This window comes from Microtus oregoni, unplaced genomic scaffold, assembly GCF_018167655.1.
Source record: "Microtus oregoni isolate MIOR12 unplaced genomic scaffold, Mior012 000080F_ref0000499, whole genome shotgun sequence".
Classification (NCBI taxonomy): domain Eukaryota; kingdom Metazoa; phylum Chordata; class Mammalia; order Rodentia; family Cricetidae; genus Microtus; species Microtus oregoni.
In genome coordinates this window covers 5,136,340-5,152,360 of record NW_024544538.1, presented here as the reverse complement: position 1 = coordinate 5,152,360, position 16,021 = coordinate 5,136,340, and the positions used below count along the sequence as shown (strand labels likewise).

At 43.1% G+C, this 16,021-nt stretch overlaps 1 protein-coding gene across 1 annotated transcript in view; it reads right to left on the bottom strand.

Moving 5' to 3' along the window:
- The window catches only part of LOC121441672 (dedicator of cytokinesis protein 11), a 202,344-nt gene that overhangs the window by 109,012 nt on the left and 77,311 nt on the right, over window positions 1–16,021 (bottom strand). The window contains exons 11-17 of the mRNA XM_041642876.1: window positions 12,446–12,586; window positions 10,776–10,988; window positions 6,490–6,612; window positions 5,132–5,214; window positions 2,265–2,387; window positions 2,005–2,081; window positions 38–222 (exon numbers count right to left, since the gene is read on the bottom strand). Of these exons, the coding sequence (XP_041498810.1) occupies window positions 38–222; window positions 2,005–2,081; window positions 2,265–2,387; window positions 5,132–5,214; window positions 6,490–6,612; window positions 10,776–10,988; window positions 12,446–12,586 (945 nt within the window). The remainder of the gene's footprint in view (window positions 1–37; window positions 223–2,004; window positions 2,082–2,264; window positions 2,388–5,131; window positions 5,215–6,489; window positions 6,613–10,775; window positions 10,989–12,445; window positions 12,587–16,021) is intronic.

The following is a 16,021-nucleotide window of genomic DNA, read 5'->3' as shown; positions in this document are numbered from 1 at the left end:
CAGCACTACAGGTGCCAAGAATGTATGGTGTCCTTACCTTGGCAAACGATTTCTGGCTGTCGTACTTCAATTGTAAGGGATAGACATACAGATGGTTTTTGTAAATAGTGAACGGATAGCAATATTTTGTCATTTCTGGCACAAACTCTTCAACCTCCACGGTAATATTTTGACAGTTCTTTTCAAAGGGCTTCAGGGGCACATATGAAGAGGTAATACAATCTACGGTAGGAAAAAATAAGCAGGCAGAGCACATGTAATTCAACAGTCACTAACACATTCCCGCATTTGCGAAAATATACATGTTTGCAAAAAACGATTTCAAAACAGAATTCTTAGTTGGTGACAAAAAGTCAGGCAAGTGTAAGCTGCAGAAGAGGACAGAGTGGAGCACCGAGTTTGAGAGGACCTTCATGCCAGACATGGCATGCTTCTTCACTCTCAACATCTAAGGACTTGCCAAATATAACACATCATAATTTTGATAAATTTAAACTCTGCAAAGAAACTCACTGCGTTTTCCCTCCTGCGGCTGCAATTTTAGCTTTCGCTGCAAGTTTTTATTGGTACGGGAGAAAGCAATGAGAGTAAATTTTATGCTTCCAATTAGCTCATGGAGAGACGCTTTTAAAAAGCTAACTCGTTGCAGGTGCAAAGTTTCACTAAGGAAATAATGGGAGCCTTTTGAAATTCTAGACCTTACGATGTGCTACCAATAATAAAATAAAAGCCACAGAGTGTTTGTGCAGCTTAGCCACATGTGTTTGTGACCTGGCCACTGTAGTGAAGGTTATGAGCAATGCGTAGGGCTGCGACACTGTCTTTATTGTAGACAGAGAGCCATGAGGATGGACAAAGGCCCAGGCTAAAGTGAGCCTAAGACACCATTCTGGTTGCACTTTTTGTTCTGATTACTAAGGCAATACATACTAATGACAGAACTTCTGGAGGCACAGAACAGAAGTTTACAATAGCAATCGGTCATTCCACCACCCACAGATAACTAGCATGGCCATATTGAATGTGGAGTCCTCTATTCTTCTTCCTGTGCACATTCTACATAGCAAAATGAAACCCCTATGGGATGTGGACAACTAAATCTTGATTACTTAGATTTTATCCGATATCCCATTTTACAAATTATGAGCACCAATTTGAAACATTGCATCAAGTTTTATGGTACTGGTGTGCCATAAATGCTTGAAGCACACTGACAATCTTGATGCTAGTAATTTCCAAGTTCCCTCTAATGTAAAGAACGTTGCAAAGAACATCTATATGCATATGCATAAACTCCTGCCCAGCCCATAGTCCAATAATTGAAGATTTGTCTCATTATTTATTTGTGTATGTGTATGCATGCATGTGTGCATGCATCTGTGTGTACACACATATACATATGTGTTCAGGTGCCCAGAGAGTCCAAGCTGTCAGATTTCCTGAAGCTGGAGTTACAAGTGGTTGTAAGCAGTCAGATATGGATGCTGGGACCTAACGTGGGGTCCTCTGCAAGAGTAGCAAGTGCTCTTAACTACTGGGCCATCTCTCCATTCCCCTCAACGATTTTTTAATGAAAAATAATCTATTTCACTGTTTCATGCTTCAAAACGCACGCTGACTATTGCTCCTTATGTACAATCCTTTAGTGATTTCTCAGTGTTCTTAAAATAAAATGCAAGTCTAAGGTGTTGCCACAGTCTACACAATTCTCCGTATTCTTTTCTACGTCCACTTCCTGTTCCATTGTTTCCACCACATCCTACCACAGAGTCGCACCGGCTTCCTCCCTATTCATACAAATCAAGTTTTGTATGGACCTTTACAATATATAGGATGCCCTCAGTTTGCAATGTGTGACCCCAAACATCCTCTGCTAGCAGGCTCCTTCCCTTGTGGGTTAGGGCAGCCCTAGGAAATTAAGACACTGCAAACCTGCAGTAAACTATTGATAAATACCCAAGCTCCAATTACAACTGTCAATGTTTATTTGCGGTCCATTCTTACTTGGTAAATCTACAGGAACACATTCAACGGTGATGTTCAGCTGTCCAGGGATAATCTGCAATTTCGTCTTTTCTGGCCTAGGTATAAAGCAAGAATATTTTAGGGCTAAAAATGATGATTGTTAAATGCACTAGCTATCTGAGATCCAACTCAAACCGTTAAGCATTCTGTTCTCCCCGTATATAACTCGCACTCATTCCTTTAAGGAATCAATAACTCATGCATTCTATTCATTTAGCATACTAATATCACACACTTACTTTCTGTATTCTGATAGCAACTTGAGAATGTCTTCATTTGAAAGCTTGCTACTGTCTTGCTTGTACAAAGGGGAAAATCTCCCGTCGAGATCCAGAGAGCCCTGAGTGTCTTTGAAAACGGGTCTAGAACAGCAGTAGAACAGCTTTTTAGACAAAGTCTGAAGTGCCAATAATCAACAAGTACTGGCGAGAACGCAAGACGGTGAGAGCTTTGGTGGCTCTCACCAAGTGAAGCGCCCAGCACCGACTCTACAGCAATGCTGTTCGGCTTCCAGGCATGGGTCCATGTGGTTTCCGGATGTGCCCAGCAAATTGACTGGCTGCAGCTCCACACTGGTAATGAATCAGAAATGCATCGGCTAGTAAAGGGGGGAACAAACTGGCATATTACACAGCGGAATGCCACCCAAAATATCTAAAATGAATTCCACACAACATGGAGGAACCCCCAAAATGCACTGAGCATAAGGAACCAACCCCAGGAGTACATGCTGCAGGATTCCACTTTTATGATGAGTTAAGGACAGATAAAATTTTATCTACCATGACAATCAGATGGGTGGTTGCGTGGGCGTTGGGGGTGCAATGGTGACTGGACAGGTCCATGAAGAACCTTTCTGGGGAGAAAAATTCCTTATATACCTTATCAGTCATGATTAAAGTGGTCCTTACATTTGTGAACATTTATTAAGGTGGATTTTTTTTCTTTGTTTGTTTATTTGAGACAGGGTTTCTCTGTAGCTTGAAGCCTGTCCTGGCAACGAGTTCTTGTAGACCAGGCTGGCCCCGAACTCACAGAGATCTGCCTGCCTCTCTGCCTCGCTAGTCCTGGGATTAACGGCTTGCGCCACCACTGCCTGCCTTTAAGGTGGATTCTTAAAATGTATCTTATCAAAAGTGATGTTTCATCACCATAAACTCATAAAACTTACACTGAATCTTAGTCCTGGAAACTAGTTCTTATAGACCAGGCTGGCTCCGAACTCACAGACATCTGCCTGTCTCCCTCCACCTCCTGAGTGCTGGGATTAAAGGCGTGCATCACCACACCCCACCTCCTCTACCATTTTAAGCAGCCGTTTTTCCTACTACAACGGAAAGTAATATACAAGCACCTAATGCACTGTTAGTAATATAGGAAGTAGGACGTAGCAATAGCCAGAACCCCGATTCTCCTCAGCAGAGCCCACTGCTCCCACTTTAAAGCATTTCTCTCCGGCAACAGGGGTTTTTCCTACACTTTTTAAACGCTCCAGACAAACCTTCAGAGTAAATTCCTGCTACTGCTGCTGATGGAAACATTCCAGGAAGGAGAAAATAGCAGAATTCTCCACCGGAACTGGGCATCGGGGTTTCTCTCTGAAGCTTTCAGAATTAGTCTTCTCACGTGGCCAAGCAGCATCAAGCAGTCCCTCTAACTGTCTGAGAGCAGGAGCATGCCATGGTGGTCTGGGCTTAGTGCTAACACTGGGTAGCCCCATAGCCTGATCTCTGCTCTGCCACAAGCTGTAGGACTTAGGCACGGGTTTCCTGTGCTTTTTCCTTTCCTTCTGGGTCTCTATGTCCTTATCTCAGAGATCGGGGAATGGAACTTCTCTCTTAAAAAAATAAATATTAGGCCAGGCGTGGTGGTGCACACAGTTCCCTTTGTTCAGAAGTCAGTGGCTTAAAGATGGCTGCAAGTTCAAGGCCAGTCTGGTCAACACAGTAGTGAGCTCTAGGCTAAGCAGAGTTACACTGCAAAACTGTGTTTCCAAAAATAAATAAATAAACAAAATATGCATTAAGTTCTTAGATTGGTGTGTTCTGAACAGAGTTAACACTTAAGGAGTATTATTAATATAAACAGTAGTAGCAACAGCTATGGACTTTTAAGGTAGAAACATTACAAGTAATTGCATGTCTATATTTATAAGCCATACTTTACTTCAAGGACGGCAACATCCATTAGTTTTTGCCATTCGCCTATCCTTGGCAATCATTTGTTTCAACCAGTATGTAAAACAAGGAAAATAGTGCCTCCCCGTCTGTGAGCACACGAAACATTTCGAGATCCTTCCCCCAAATGAAATGGTTATAAATAGTGAGAGAAGAGTTGATTCACTTCGAATCTCCTACCTCGTGTCCTCCCCAGCACACAGGGAACATAACTGATTGAATTATTCAGAACATGGTGCCCTTTACCAAGAACTCCCAGTCAGCTGTACAGGCTGTACCACAAACAAGCTTATGAATTTACACTTTGAAGTGGGGATAAGCAAAAAAACAGGCTTCAAGTCCTCATTGCCTGAAGATTTGCAAGATTTGGATGAACGACCTTCATAAACAACAGTAGTGTAATACTCATAGAGGATGTATGCTTCTAAGTCCACTGTTGCCAAAGGGTTGGTTGACCTTGTCACCAGGAAACAGAGACATCTATTAATTATAAGCTTGCACTTCATGGCTGCATTCTTTGTCATCGAATATTCAACACATATCCCGGGATGATTCTATGATAATTTGTAAAGCCGTAAACTCAGTCAACACTGAAAAACTGGACATATTGTACACAATTCATCATACATTTCAGTTCTCTGGGGGAAGACTCTACCATTTTAGCAATGAGTCGTATGAAAATATAAGAGTAAGTAGTATCCATCGGATTAACCCAAGCCAAAAACAATTCCCTAAAGCAAGAGTGCATAAACACAAGAGGGCTTTAGAAGGATTCTTGAAGGCATGAGAAATTCTAAAGAAAGAGGCTTTACATCCCAAGTACCCCAAGCCACAGCTGGCCTGCCAGAAATAGACCACTGGTAAGGGCACTGGTCCCCAACTTCATAGACAATGGAAAATAGAAGGGTCAGGATTTGTTTTCCACGAACCTGGCAGCCCAAGCAAAGGGCATTCTGTATTGTCCAAGGCGACTACACACTTGCTTAGCTGTCCTGTGTACCTTCTGGGCTGTCTACGAGTAGAAAGAAGAAGATGAGTGTGGATTTGTTCAATCTGCTATGGATTCACCCCAAAACCTCCCTCAAGTCAGCCTTATAAAACACCAAAATCTAGAAAGAAACATCTATAAATAAATAAAATATTAAAACATAACACCTTCCCGCTACCCATTTTCTAAGACTAAAGTATCTCTTTTAAAATTCTGTTGGTGGTAGTGGCGGGGGGGAGGGGGAGGCTGGCAGCCAGTAACTAGAAAGCAAACCCAGAGCCTTTCACTCTACGACTGAGCCAAATCCCTAATCAAAAAGTAATTCTTTTTGGCTTTTGTTATTTTCTCCACAGAACACAGACTAAAAAGATGCAGGAATCCTCTGCACCACGGCCCTCAGCAGGCAGCACTTTGGACAGTATTAACAAGTATTTCCTTCCTCGCTGCCGGCAGATCCTCATTATTCATGGAAGAAGTTTGCTCTAGATACAGTTGACCTTTCTACTCCCAAGATAAGGCACAAGTGACAAGAGTCAATGCAATTAGTCTCCTGTGGGCAGCAGCCGCTGTTTGAACAAGCAATGAGAGATGGCAAAGGCGATAAGCTGTCTATAAGGCCTAAATAGACTGGATGCTTATCCCCAGGGATGCAAAATGCTAGAGGCTTTTGTGTACATTGCAAAGTCTTTCACCCACAAATTACTCACGTCTCCTAAGCATCTTCTACTTAATAAATATTAGTCGAATACAACAAAATGTAACATACAGTAGATTGATGGGCTCTTAAACACACAATAACTGTGGTGTTATGAATTAATCGTTCCACAAACACTTCTCCTCCCTAGGGCTCAGATTTCTTATTTATAGCACGAGAGGACATGATTCAATCAAACAGTTTCTAAACAATCAGATGCCAGGAGCTAGAGATTTTGATGACAAAAATGGCCATTTAAGAACATTCAGAAAAAAAGAAAAACAATGAAAAATCCCCATCATGTAATATGTCAACACATCATGCACGAAAGGAATACCACTGAGAAAGTATAAAGGATGAAATGGACCACAGTGGAGGGCATCCCTTGGGAGTCAATACATTGATGAAGGAGGTGCTCATTGTCTAGCCTCGTGGCATCACAGACAGGAGCAGACATAGGTACAGCTTCCTATAGCACACAACGTGACAAGTCCTCAGAGAATATGTTCTTTTATCAAAAAGTCGCAGACAATGCCATTTAAAACACTGGGAAAAGGTACATTCGCTATTAAGCAGGAGTATTTACCAATGGTGCTTTAGAGTACCTTTATTGGATCTGAGTTTTTCATGTAGGGCTCTGCACAGTGTGTGATGCTCCCCTGCAGCACCTTCTCAATTCTCACAACCAGAAAAATCTCAGGATGTGGATTCGTCACTGAGAAGATTCCCTGGGGGAAGAATGACTTCTGTTAGATATTTTTATGCAACATACATATGGCTGTTTGGCAACTGCTAGCTTGTAGTGTGGCGAGTACAGAATGTTGATATTCAACATAGGATCACGGCCAGGATTCTAGGGATAGGTAGTTTGTCACTTGGGGAACTTTTTGACACAGGGTCTAGCTATGTTATAGACCTGCTAGGTTTGAACTTGAAACAACCCTCTTGCCCCTGCCACTTGAATGTTGCAGCCCTAGTATCCCAGGCCTGCGCCACCATGTCCAGGGGGTAATACTGGCTGCTTCCAATGTATCTTCCCAAACGCAGTTCCTAGTTCCTTATTAGCTGCACCTGGGTTTCGCCCCTGACATAAAAGTCTCACTATGCTGCCGAGCTCCTTCTGTTTGGCTCTTTGGTAAGATGTGTTCTTAGACCTAATGAATACAACACACATTGTGCTGGTTTCATTGCTATGTGCTAACGATAGTGTGAGTCGTGCAAGTGGCTATACCTACCAAGCAGGGCGCTCACAATTCACACTGAACGCGGTGAAGAAGGAAGATTCCACTTCACTGCTCTGACTAATGGGAAAGCTCACCAGCTGGGGCGGAGAAGGTAGCCCAGGGGTAAAGTGTTTGTCACATCAGGCCAGGAGCACCTGAATTTGTCACATCAAGCCCAGAGAAGATCTGTAGTCCTGATGCTGGGGAGGAGACAGGGAGGGGGGAGGGTTCCTAGAATTCACTGGCTAACCAGTCCAGCTGAATGGAAGAGTTCCCAGCTTCACCAAGAGATGCTGACTCAAAAAATAAAGTGGATGGGTAGAAAGCTGCCTGAAGCTCTTCTTGCAAGGGCCAAGAGTTCAGTCCCCAAGATCCATGTTGGGGGGCGGGGGTCACAACTGCCTGTATCTCCAGCTCCAAGAGCCTACATGGTCACTCATGTATTTACCCATATATGCACACTTCAACATATACACATGGTTAAAAACAACAAATTAAAGTCTCTTTTAAAAGGAAAAAATAAGCTATCGAATGATTGAAGACGACACCATCATTGACCTCTGACCTCCACATCCACATGCACACATACACACACATACACACCGTGATGGACATATACAAACACACACACACACACAACACACACACACACATGTCCTAAACCACATCGTGGAAAACTCTGCATTTTCAAAGCTTGGTGCTCTCAATGGAGATGGGGAAAGCAGCTGCAGCCAAAGTCACACCATTTTCTTTGAACATGTGTTTTAGTGGATTTTGTCTCTCACTTCAATAAGCAAAGGAATTTGAGTAGAATACTCCATCACTAGGTCTTTATCAAGTGTTATTTTCCTGTTTTGTGTATTAATATGTTGCTTTCTAGCTTTCAAGTTACTTCAGACATATCATCTCATTAGATACAAATTGGAGCTTCTGAGTTTGACAGAACACAACAGAAGACAGTTCGCAAGGTTAGCAACGTCCCTTCCCTTCAAAGAGCTTCTAGAAAGGCTGGGTGGTCAATTTCCAAGCCGCAAGCATGAGAAAACATAGAACAAGGTATTTAAAATATGGGTGAGGAGCTAGACAGCCTGGGCTCATATTCTAGCTTGCCCATTCATCAGCTTAACCAATTCTTATCTTGTCTACACCTTAGGTTTCTAACCTATAAAATGATGGTACTAAGAATAAGAGTGCTATCAAAAACATATGGATTAAATGAAATAAAATACACTAGATGTCTGGTCAACACCAGGGTGGCCCATCAAAACTGTATCAAGGTCACAGAACTCGGCTCCTGGTATTGCTGGAAACATGCTGCCTGAACTGTGAGCTGGGCTAACAGACCATCCAAGCTGCCCTTGCAGGAGGTCTGTTCATCCGTGGACTCTGAGCCCAGTAGATTTGTAATTTTTAAACTATTCTTAAGGGAATAGCAGACAGTTCGTTCTGTTATTATGTCTGCCAATAAGGCCTGGTAACAAAGATTCAGGTTACCCAAAATTCCATGTTTCAATGTGGTGACAATGTTGTGAAGTTTCTATAGAAACGGAACAAAGGAAGTCATAAAGTAATACATATTTCAAATCCATTGGTTAGGCCATCAGGTAGGTGGATTACAGCGGTGTCAAAGAACCAATGCAGTGGCCTCAGATGCTATCTGACGACACCCTTAGCCTTTTGGTTGGTGGAAGCCATGGTCTGTTAATAAATTCCAAAAAGTTTCACCTACAGCATTCAGGTCTTCCATGTCTATAGTGGTTTCCCATTTGCATTTATTTGCTTCTATAAATGTTTCCCTTTCAATGTTTCTTCCATTCCCATTTTTCCATTTTCTCTCCTTCCCATTTTCCACCTTCCGTTCCCCTCCCCTTGCCCTTCTTTGCCTTCTCCCTCCCTTCCTTCCCTCTTCCTCTTTCTTCTTCTTGTTTGTTTTTGGTTTTTCAAAGCAAGGTTTTTCTGTGTTGTAAGAGCTTTGGCTGTCCTGGAACTCACTCTGTAGACCAGGCTGGCCTCAAATTCAGAGATCCACCTGCCTTTGCCTGCCAAGTGCTGGGATTAAAGGTGTGAGCGCCACCACCCCCACCACCCAGGTCATTCCTTCCTTCTTGCCTGACTTCCCCCATTCCTACCTCGCTCCCTTCCTCCCTTCCTTCCAACCACCCATCTTGTTATGTTGGCCAAGCTAGCCTGGACTTCCCAAGTTCAAGTGATCCCATTGCCTCAATCTTCCCAAGCAGGTGATGTATACTACTGTGCCTGAATAAGTATAATTCATGCTAAAAAAAAAAAACCTTATGCCTGGCTATCTGTATGCTTGATCTCATTCTACCTTCATTTTTTAAATTAAAGACACTAGTTATCAATATGTTTAAAAGATTCGGAAACAGAAGCTCAGAAATGTTTTTATAGGAGATGGTAAAGAAGAGCACACACCCTGGGCTTTCAGTATATCACATGATGTGGGCAGCTAGAATAACCAAGTATTGCAAGCATTTGCTGAGGACCCACCATTCCTCATTCCAGCCATCTTGGCATTTTGCCACACTGATGCCAGCAATGAATATTATACTTTAATACCATCTGGCAATTTATAAAAGCAATATTCTCTCTCCTTTATCTAAGGTCACCGTTATTGGCGCTACCCATAGCAGGCACACTGCACTGAGGACATGTGTTGCACCAAGCAAGGTGCTTTCTGGGGATGCTGCAACCTGTCTGATTCCCATAAGGGCCCTGGGAAGCAGAAGCTGTCACTGCTTCCACACTAGAGAAGGTCCAGAGGCATAGAGAAGCTCATTTCCTTGTGTGGATGCATTGCGGTGTGTGAAGAGTTGTGTGTTCCCATGCATATGTGGTACATGTGTTTGTGCATGTAAGAGCCCAAAGTTGACACCAGGGGTTTTCCTCGATGGCTCTCCATTTTAAACCTTGAAGCAGGGCCTCTAACTGAACCCAGAGCCCACCATGTTGATTAGTCTGAAGAGTCACCTTGCTCCAGAATATCTTGTGTCTGTCTCTGGGATCCTTTGTCTCTGGGCTAGGATCACAGAAAGGCCACTATGCCCACCTGGATTCTGTTGTTCTTAGAGATCCACTCTGGTTCTCACGCATGAGCAGCAAGTACTTTATGTGGTGAGCCATCTACCTAGCTCCTAGAAGCCCTTTACTGACAAGGGCTCCAAGTAGAGGAAGGGTACAATCTTGGAGGTTCTTCCACCTTTGCCCCCAAAACTTTCTAGTATCTCCCGTCTTCTGATATAGAAAGTGGCTAAAGAAAGCCACTGGGAGTTTAGTCTCTTTGTGACAAGGGCTCTTGTCTAACCCTTCCTCACCAGTGAAGAGTGAATATGTCCTCTTCCCCAGGGTGACTCTAACCCCCTCCCTGCCCCTTTCTTCTGAAGCACTTAGCCCCACTCCCAGCCCACTCCTTGTATTTACAACCCCCAGGATCTGGTAGTGCTTGTGGAGGTGGTATGTATCGTAGAACTTAGCTACAATGTACTCAATCTACTACTGCCGATTGAGATCTTTCAGGTCTAGGTTCAAATCCTGCCTTTACCCCAGATCTTCTAAGAAAAGTGCCTGAAACCATGAAGGAAGGCAACAATGTTTCTCTTTCTTGTCGTGAGTGTACTGCAAGAGTGCAAGAGTCCAGGAGCAACAATCACCTGCTTTATGTAGCATAACTGCGACTCGGCAATTCCGTGGACCAGAGACTCGGGTGAACCCCCCTTTATGCTCCCATCATTGGTCAGCTGGGTGGAGGTGCTCCAAAGCATTTCACGGACAGAGGGCGGGTTCAGGTCTACGTGAAAGTCAGCTGAAATCTTACAATTGTTCTTTACATCAAATAAGGCAAGGTTGATGAAAAAGGGCTCAACCTAGGAATGAAGACAGTTGACATTTTAAAATTAAGTTTTTGGGAGATAGATTGCAAAATGAGTGTTTTTTTCTTTAAGTTTGAGTCATTATGTTATTGTCCCAGTTCATTATTTAGCTAAAATTGCACTATTGTTATTCTGCATTGAATGAAAGGCATTGAGAAATAAAAGTCTAGTCATTTCTTCAAGTGCAAATTCTCAAGTTATAAATTCCCAAAAATTTACAAGTCACAATGTTTTAAAAGGTGTGCAGAATTCAAAAGTTTCATCTAAAGAAGCATTAATCTATAAATACAATTTAAATTGCTATATATTTACTGACGACTCCTAAAACAATGCTAACTTATAGATCATTTTAAAAATCCTTGTCTGGTGGAAGAGATGAGGAGAGAGAAGGGAGAAGAGGAAGACTGGGGAGAGCTTGGGGGAGTGGGACGGTTGAGATGGAGGAAGGGTGGATATGGGAGCAGGGAAGAAGATATCTTAATTAAGGGAGCCATTTTAGGGTTAGCAAGAGAGTTGGCTCTAGAGGGGCTCCCAGGTGTCCAAGGGGATGTCCCCAGCTAGGTCCTTGGGCAGCAGAGGAAAGGGAGCCTGAACTGGCCTTCTCCTATAGCCACACTGATGAATATCTTGCATATCACCGTAGAACCTTCGTCCGGCAATGGATGGAGATAGAGACAGAGACCCACATCGGAGCACTGGACTTGTCAGTCAACAGTAAATTACTCAAAAAATGCTTTGCCCCCATCAGCAAATCTAGAAGACATGATTCCTCCCTACAGATGGCATTCAAAAGCTGGTCACAAAGAGAAATCTCATACCAGGTGACATGAAGATTAAACCTTTACTGGCAGAAAAGTACTCCAGTAGATTTTAGCTACTTTGTGAAAGAATTCATCATTACTTGATAGTTCTGAAACTAGAAACCCAAAATAAAGATGAACATTAAATACGGTGTCTTTGAAGATTTGACATTTACGGAAGCAAGTATTTCTGACCTCCTCGATTCAGGATACCTAGTATTTATACAGACCAAAAGTGAATTTCATTCTATAGAACAGTAAGTAAGCCTAGCAGACTGCATAGCATCTATGTCACACTAGGGCTTGGGGACACTAATTCACTGCCATGAACCAATTTTCCTGAAGAATTCCTATTCCTTAGTCAAATCCAATGTGAGGGATATTTCTTTCAGATTCTGGGAACACGGCACTCCTGAAAAGTGTAGGACCTTTCCCAACTGCCATCCAAGTAGATAAGACTTGCAGGAATCCTCTCAAGATGAGAACACATTTGTACTTTGGCCAAAGAAAGATACGAAATTCTTCATGGCAAATTAATCATAATATGTAACACTGGAATTTTTGTTCTGTCAATTAGCCCTTAGTCATAAAAAGAAAAGCGATTCTTCAATATGCTGGATGCAGGGGAGGAGAAGGAAGGGTCATACGTACATTTGTGGGAGGTCCTTTTGCATTGTCTCCAATGTGACCGACGATATTAAACATTAAATCATGGCAAGTCACCAGGAAACGCTTGTTGCACTTTTCTTCAAATGGCTTTACATCAGGCTCAATTCCTGAAAAGTCCAACCTCTACAAAACAGACAGCGTGAGTTATTTAAAGAGACAGGGTTCATAGTGACGCTGACTGATAGAGATTCAGATCAGTATGTTAGAGATGGCGGCAGAATCCAGCAGCTCTGTCCAGTCTGGATTCCACTGGACAAGCCCTTAGAGAACTCCTGGAGGGAGATGAGGAGAATCTGGCCTAAGGCAATGAACATAGAATCCAGGCCTTGACCTACAAACCCCTACCCTACAAGGCGTGACTCCCTTGACTCTCATTTCCCACGTTGGTGACCTTGTCTTTTACTATTTTTGCTTCCCCGCCCCCTCAGGTTACTGCTCCAACTCCCACATCCTTCCTTGCTTATTTTTCTAGCCCATCTAGCGCCTTCCTCACCACAGGGTCTGTGTGCTTGCTGCTCTATCAGGAACCCTGCCCTCAGGGAGCTGCATGGCTTGCCCTCTCATTTCCTTCTGGTCTGTCCCATCAACGTGCACTTGTGAAGGGAAGTATTTCCCCAACTCCCTGTAAACAAAAGTGCGTACAGATAGTCTAAACTTCCTTTCTTGGATTTTTCTTGCGTTACTTTTAGCCTCCATTTATTTGGCTCTTTTCTTCTTCTTCCTAGAATACATCCTCAGAGATGGTAGAATCTGTTTCCTTCACAAGCCCTTCAGGACAGATGGACAGGAAGAGATAGGAAAGCCTACAAGAATCACACAGCGGTGTCAGACACGGGAGCTCACACAGACAGCGATGTTAAAAATCGTCATTCGTTGTGACATACAAATGAATGACAGATGGGGGGGACAGCAGCGGTTCACTTAGAGTGTTCTGAGCTTGAGGTGATTAGCCAGCGACTGGAGTGACTGGAAAACTAGGAGGGGTCTGTGTTGGGGAGAAGGATTTGAAAGTGATGGGCATCTAGGGTGAAAGGCAGCCAAGGCTGGAGTCCAGGGAAACTGCCTACATTTAAATGATGAGCAGAGAGAGAAAGGGCCTGCCTAGGAGACAGATAAATATGAGCTCAGCTTCTAATAGAACCGAGGGATGTGCTCTAACTGCCACAAAGATAGATTTCTTGAAAAGTGCTTGTACTTCAAGGTAAATAAAACATTTAAACACAAGATACTGGGAGTCAGTTCCTCTAATAGGGCAGGCATCTGTGTCTTCTCAAAGAAAACTCTAGAATAAACTCCCCAGCTCCCAAGGCTCACACAGTCTAAGTACCTCTGTCCATTTTCTTTGCAAACAGGAAGCCAAGTATGGATTATATGACAACTTAACTTTCATTAAAGCCATAGACACAGTAGGGGAGAAATGACTCACAATTAACTTGATCAGAGACTATTGCCAATAAAGAACAGTCAAGCCAAAAGACAGAATTGTTCTCAGCTACCTGAGCAGCCCAAGTCAAGCCAGATATACCTGAAGACTCTTAGATATCATAATGGCTTTGACCCAGCCTGGGTCTCTAACAAAACTTCCCTTAAAGGAGCCTAATGCATAAAACCTGTACCGGAATGTGTAGTTTCCCTCTCTGAGTCTATTTATCTACAAAAAACACGCACATGGGGGACTAGGCAGCCCCTTTTAAACACCTAGCTATGGAGCCAGCTGAAGCAAGTCATTGCCATGGAGATCAGTTCTAATTTCTGCCCATTTATCTGCTTTCTTTTCTGTCTTACTCAGACAGCGGAATGTGGAGCAACTGGCCCAAAGTGCTCCCAGCTCCCAAATCCTTTCCTTTCTGAGGCACCTAAGAATAAACTTAGAGACCTATGGCCTTGCCCAGCAGCTCAGAGTTGACGCCACACTCCTTCAGTCAAAGGAGCATTTCGTTATTCACTAAGGGCACAGACAAGACTCTTATCTTGCCACACTGAAATGTGACCAGAAGAGGAAGTTGAAATTCTGGGTGAATTTCACCTTTTACTTGACACAACAGGAGTTACTCTGTGTGAGGTGACCTTCCACAGTCACCAGGAAATTCATGTTGGTTGTGCTTAAAGATTCATCCACAACTATGGGTTTTCTCTCATTTGTAGGTCTCCGATAAACACAGAATCAGTTCAGTTTCCCGACCACAAAAAACACTACGCCACAAGTTTTTAAAGCTACTGGACTCAGTTTCAACCACTGTCAATTGCCTCCTTTGTACTCAGGCAAAGAGCCTGACGTGTCCAATTAGAGCCCAATCACCCAGGGCAAGCAAAGGCTCAGTCATGCTTGCAACAAGGACATTTTTTAACCAGTGTCCCAGAGATGGCCATCTCTGAAACATGCTATTCTATTTGGTCTTACATTTCCTCTCTCTCTCTCTCTCTCTCTCTCTCTCTCTCTCTCTCTCTCTCTCTCTCTCTCTGTGTGTGTGTGTGTGTGTGTGTGTGTGTGTGTGTGTGTGTGTGTACAATAGCACATGTGTGGAGGTTAGAGAACAATTTTCTGGAGTTGATTCTCTCCTTCCACTTTTAAGTGTGTTTTAGGAATTTAAGTAATCAGGCACCTTTACCAACTGGAACATCTCACCAGTGTGTGTGTATGGATGCATGCTTGCATCTACCTATCTATCTATCTATCTATCTATCTATCTATCTATCTATCTATCACATAACTGACATTAAAACAATACATAAAACTGCTATGAGGAAAATAGAATTTTTTTGAAATTAATTTGCTGGGGCTAGAATCACTGGGTAAAGCGCCTACTGTGCGAGCCTAAGGACCTGAGGAGGGAACCTGGCTATGCACATAAAAAACTGTCACAACACTGTTCACCTGTAAGCCCACAGCTGGGGGGGGGGCAGCATGGAGATACGAGACAGGTGGATCCTTGGGGCTTGCTGGCTAGTCTGGCTAAATCATTGAGCTCCAGGTTCAGGGAGAGAACCATTTCCAAACAGAAAGTGTGGAGTGATGGGGGGAAGATGCGCCAAGCTAAATTCAGGCTGTCACAGGTGCACAGAAAGGTGCACACATATGCTTACTTGTACACAGTCATACGCCACACATGCACGCCCCACAGTATCAGTTTGACATGGGAATTTCATTACCGTACGTATCACGCATACACACTTAGAACTCGATTCAAGAACTCTTCAAGCACAAAGGAAAAGGAAATAACAAAATTAGTTTTCCTCAAATTATTTTATATATCCCTCATATGTTTTTACTGGACTAAAAACTGCCATGTACATGTTATATTTTTTATTTAAAACAGGAGTTGGCTCAGTGGGTAAAGGCACTACCATGCAAGCCTGACAAGCTAAGTTCAATCTCCAGCACCCGTTAAGGAGTAAAGGAGAGGACAGACTCCACAAGGTTGTCTTCTGACCTCCACTTGTGCACCATGATATGTTTGCCTACAAAAATGACACAGATACACACAACAACAACGACAACAACAATAAACTATTAGAAAAAGATTTCATATAGAAAGGAGAAGAAAACAAAAATTCACT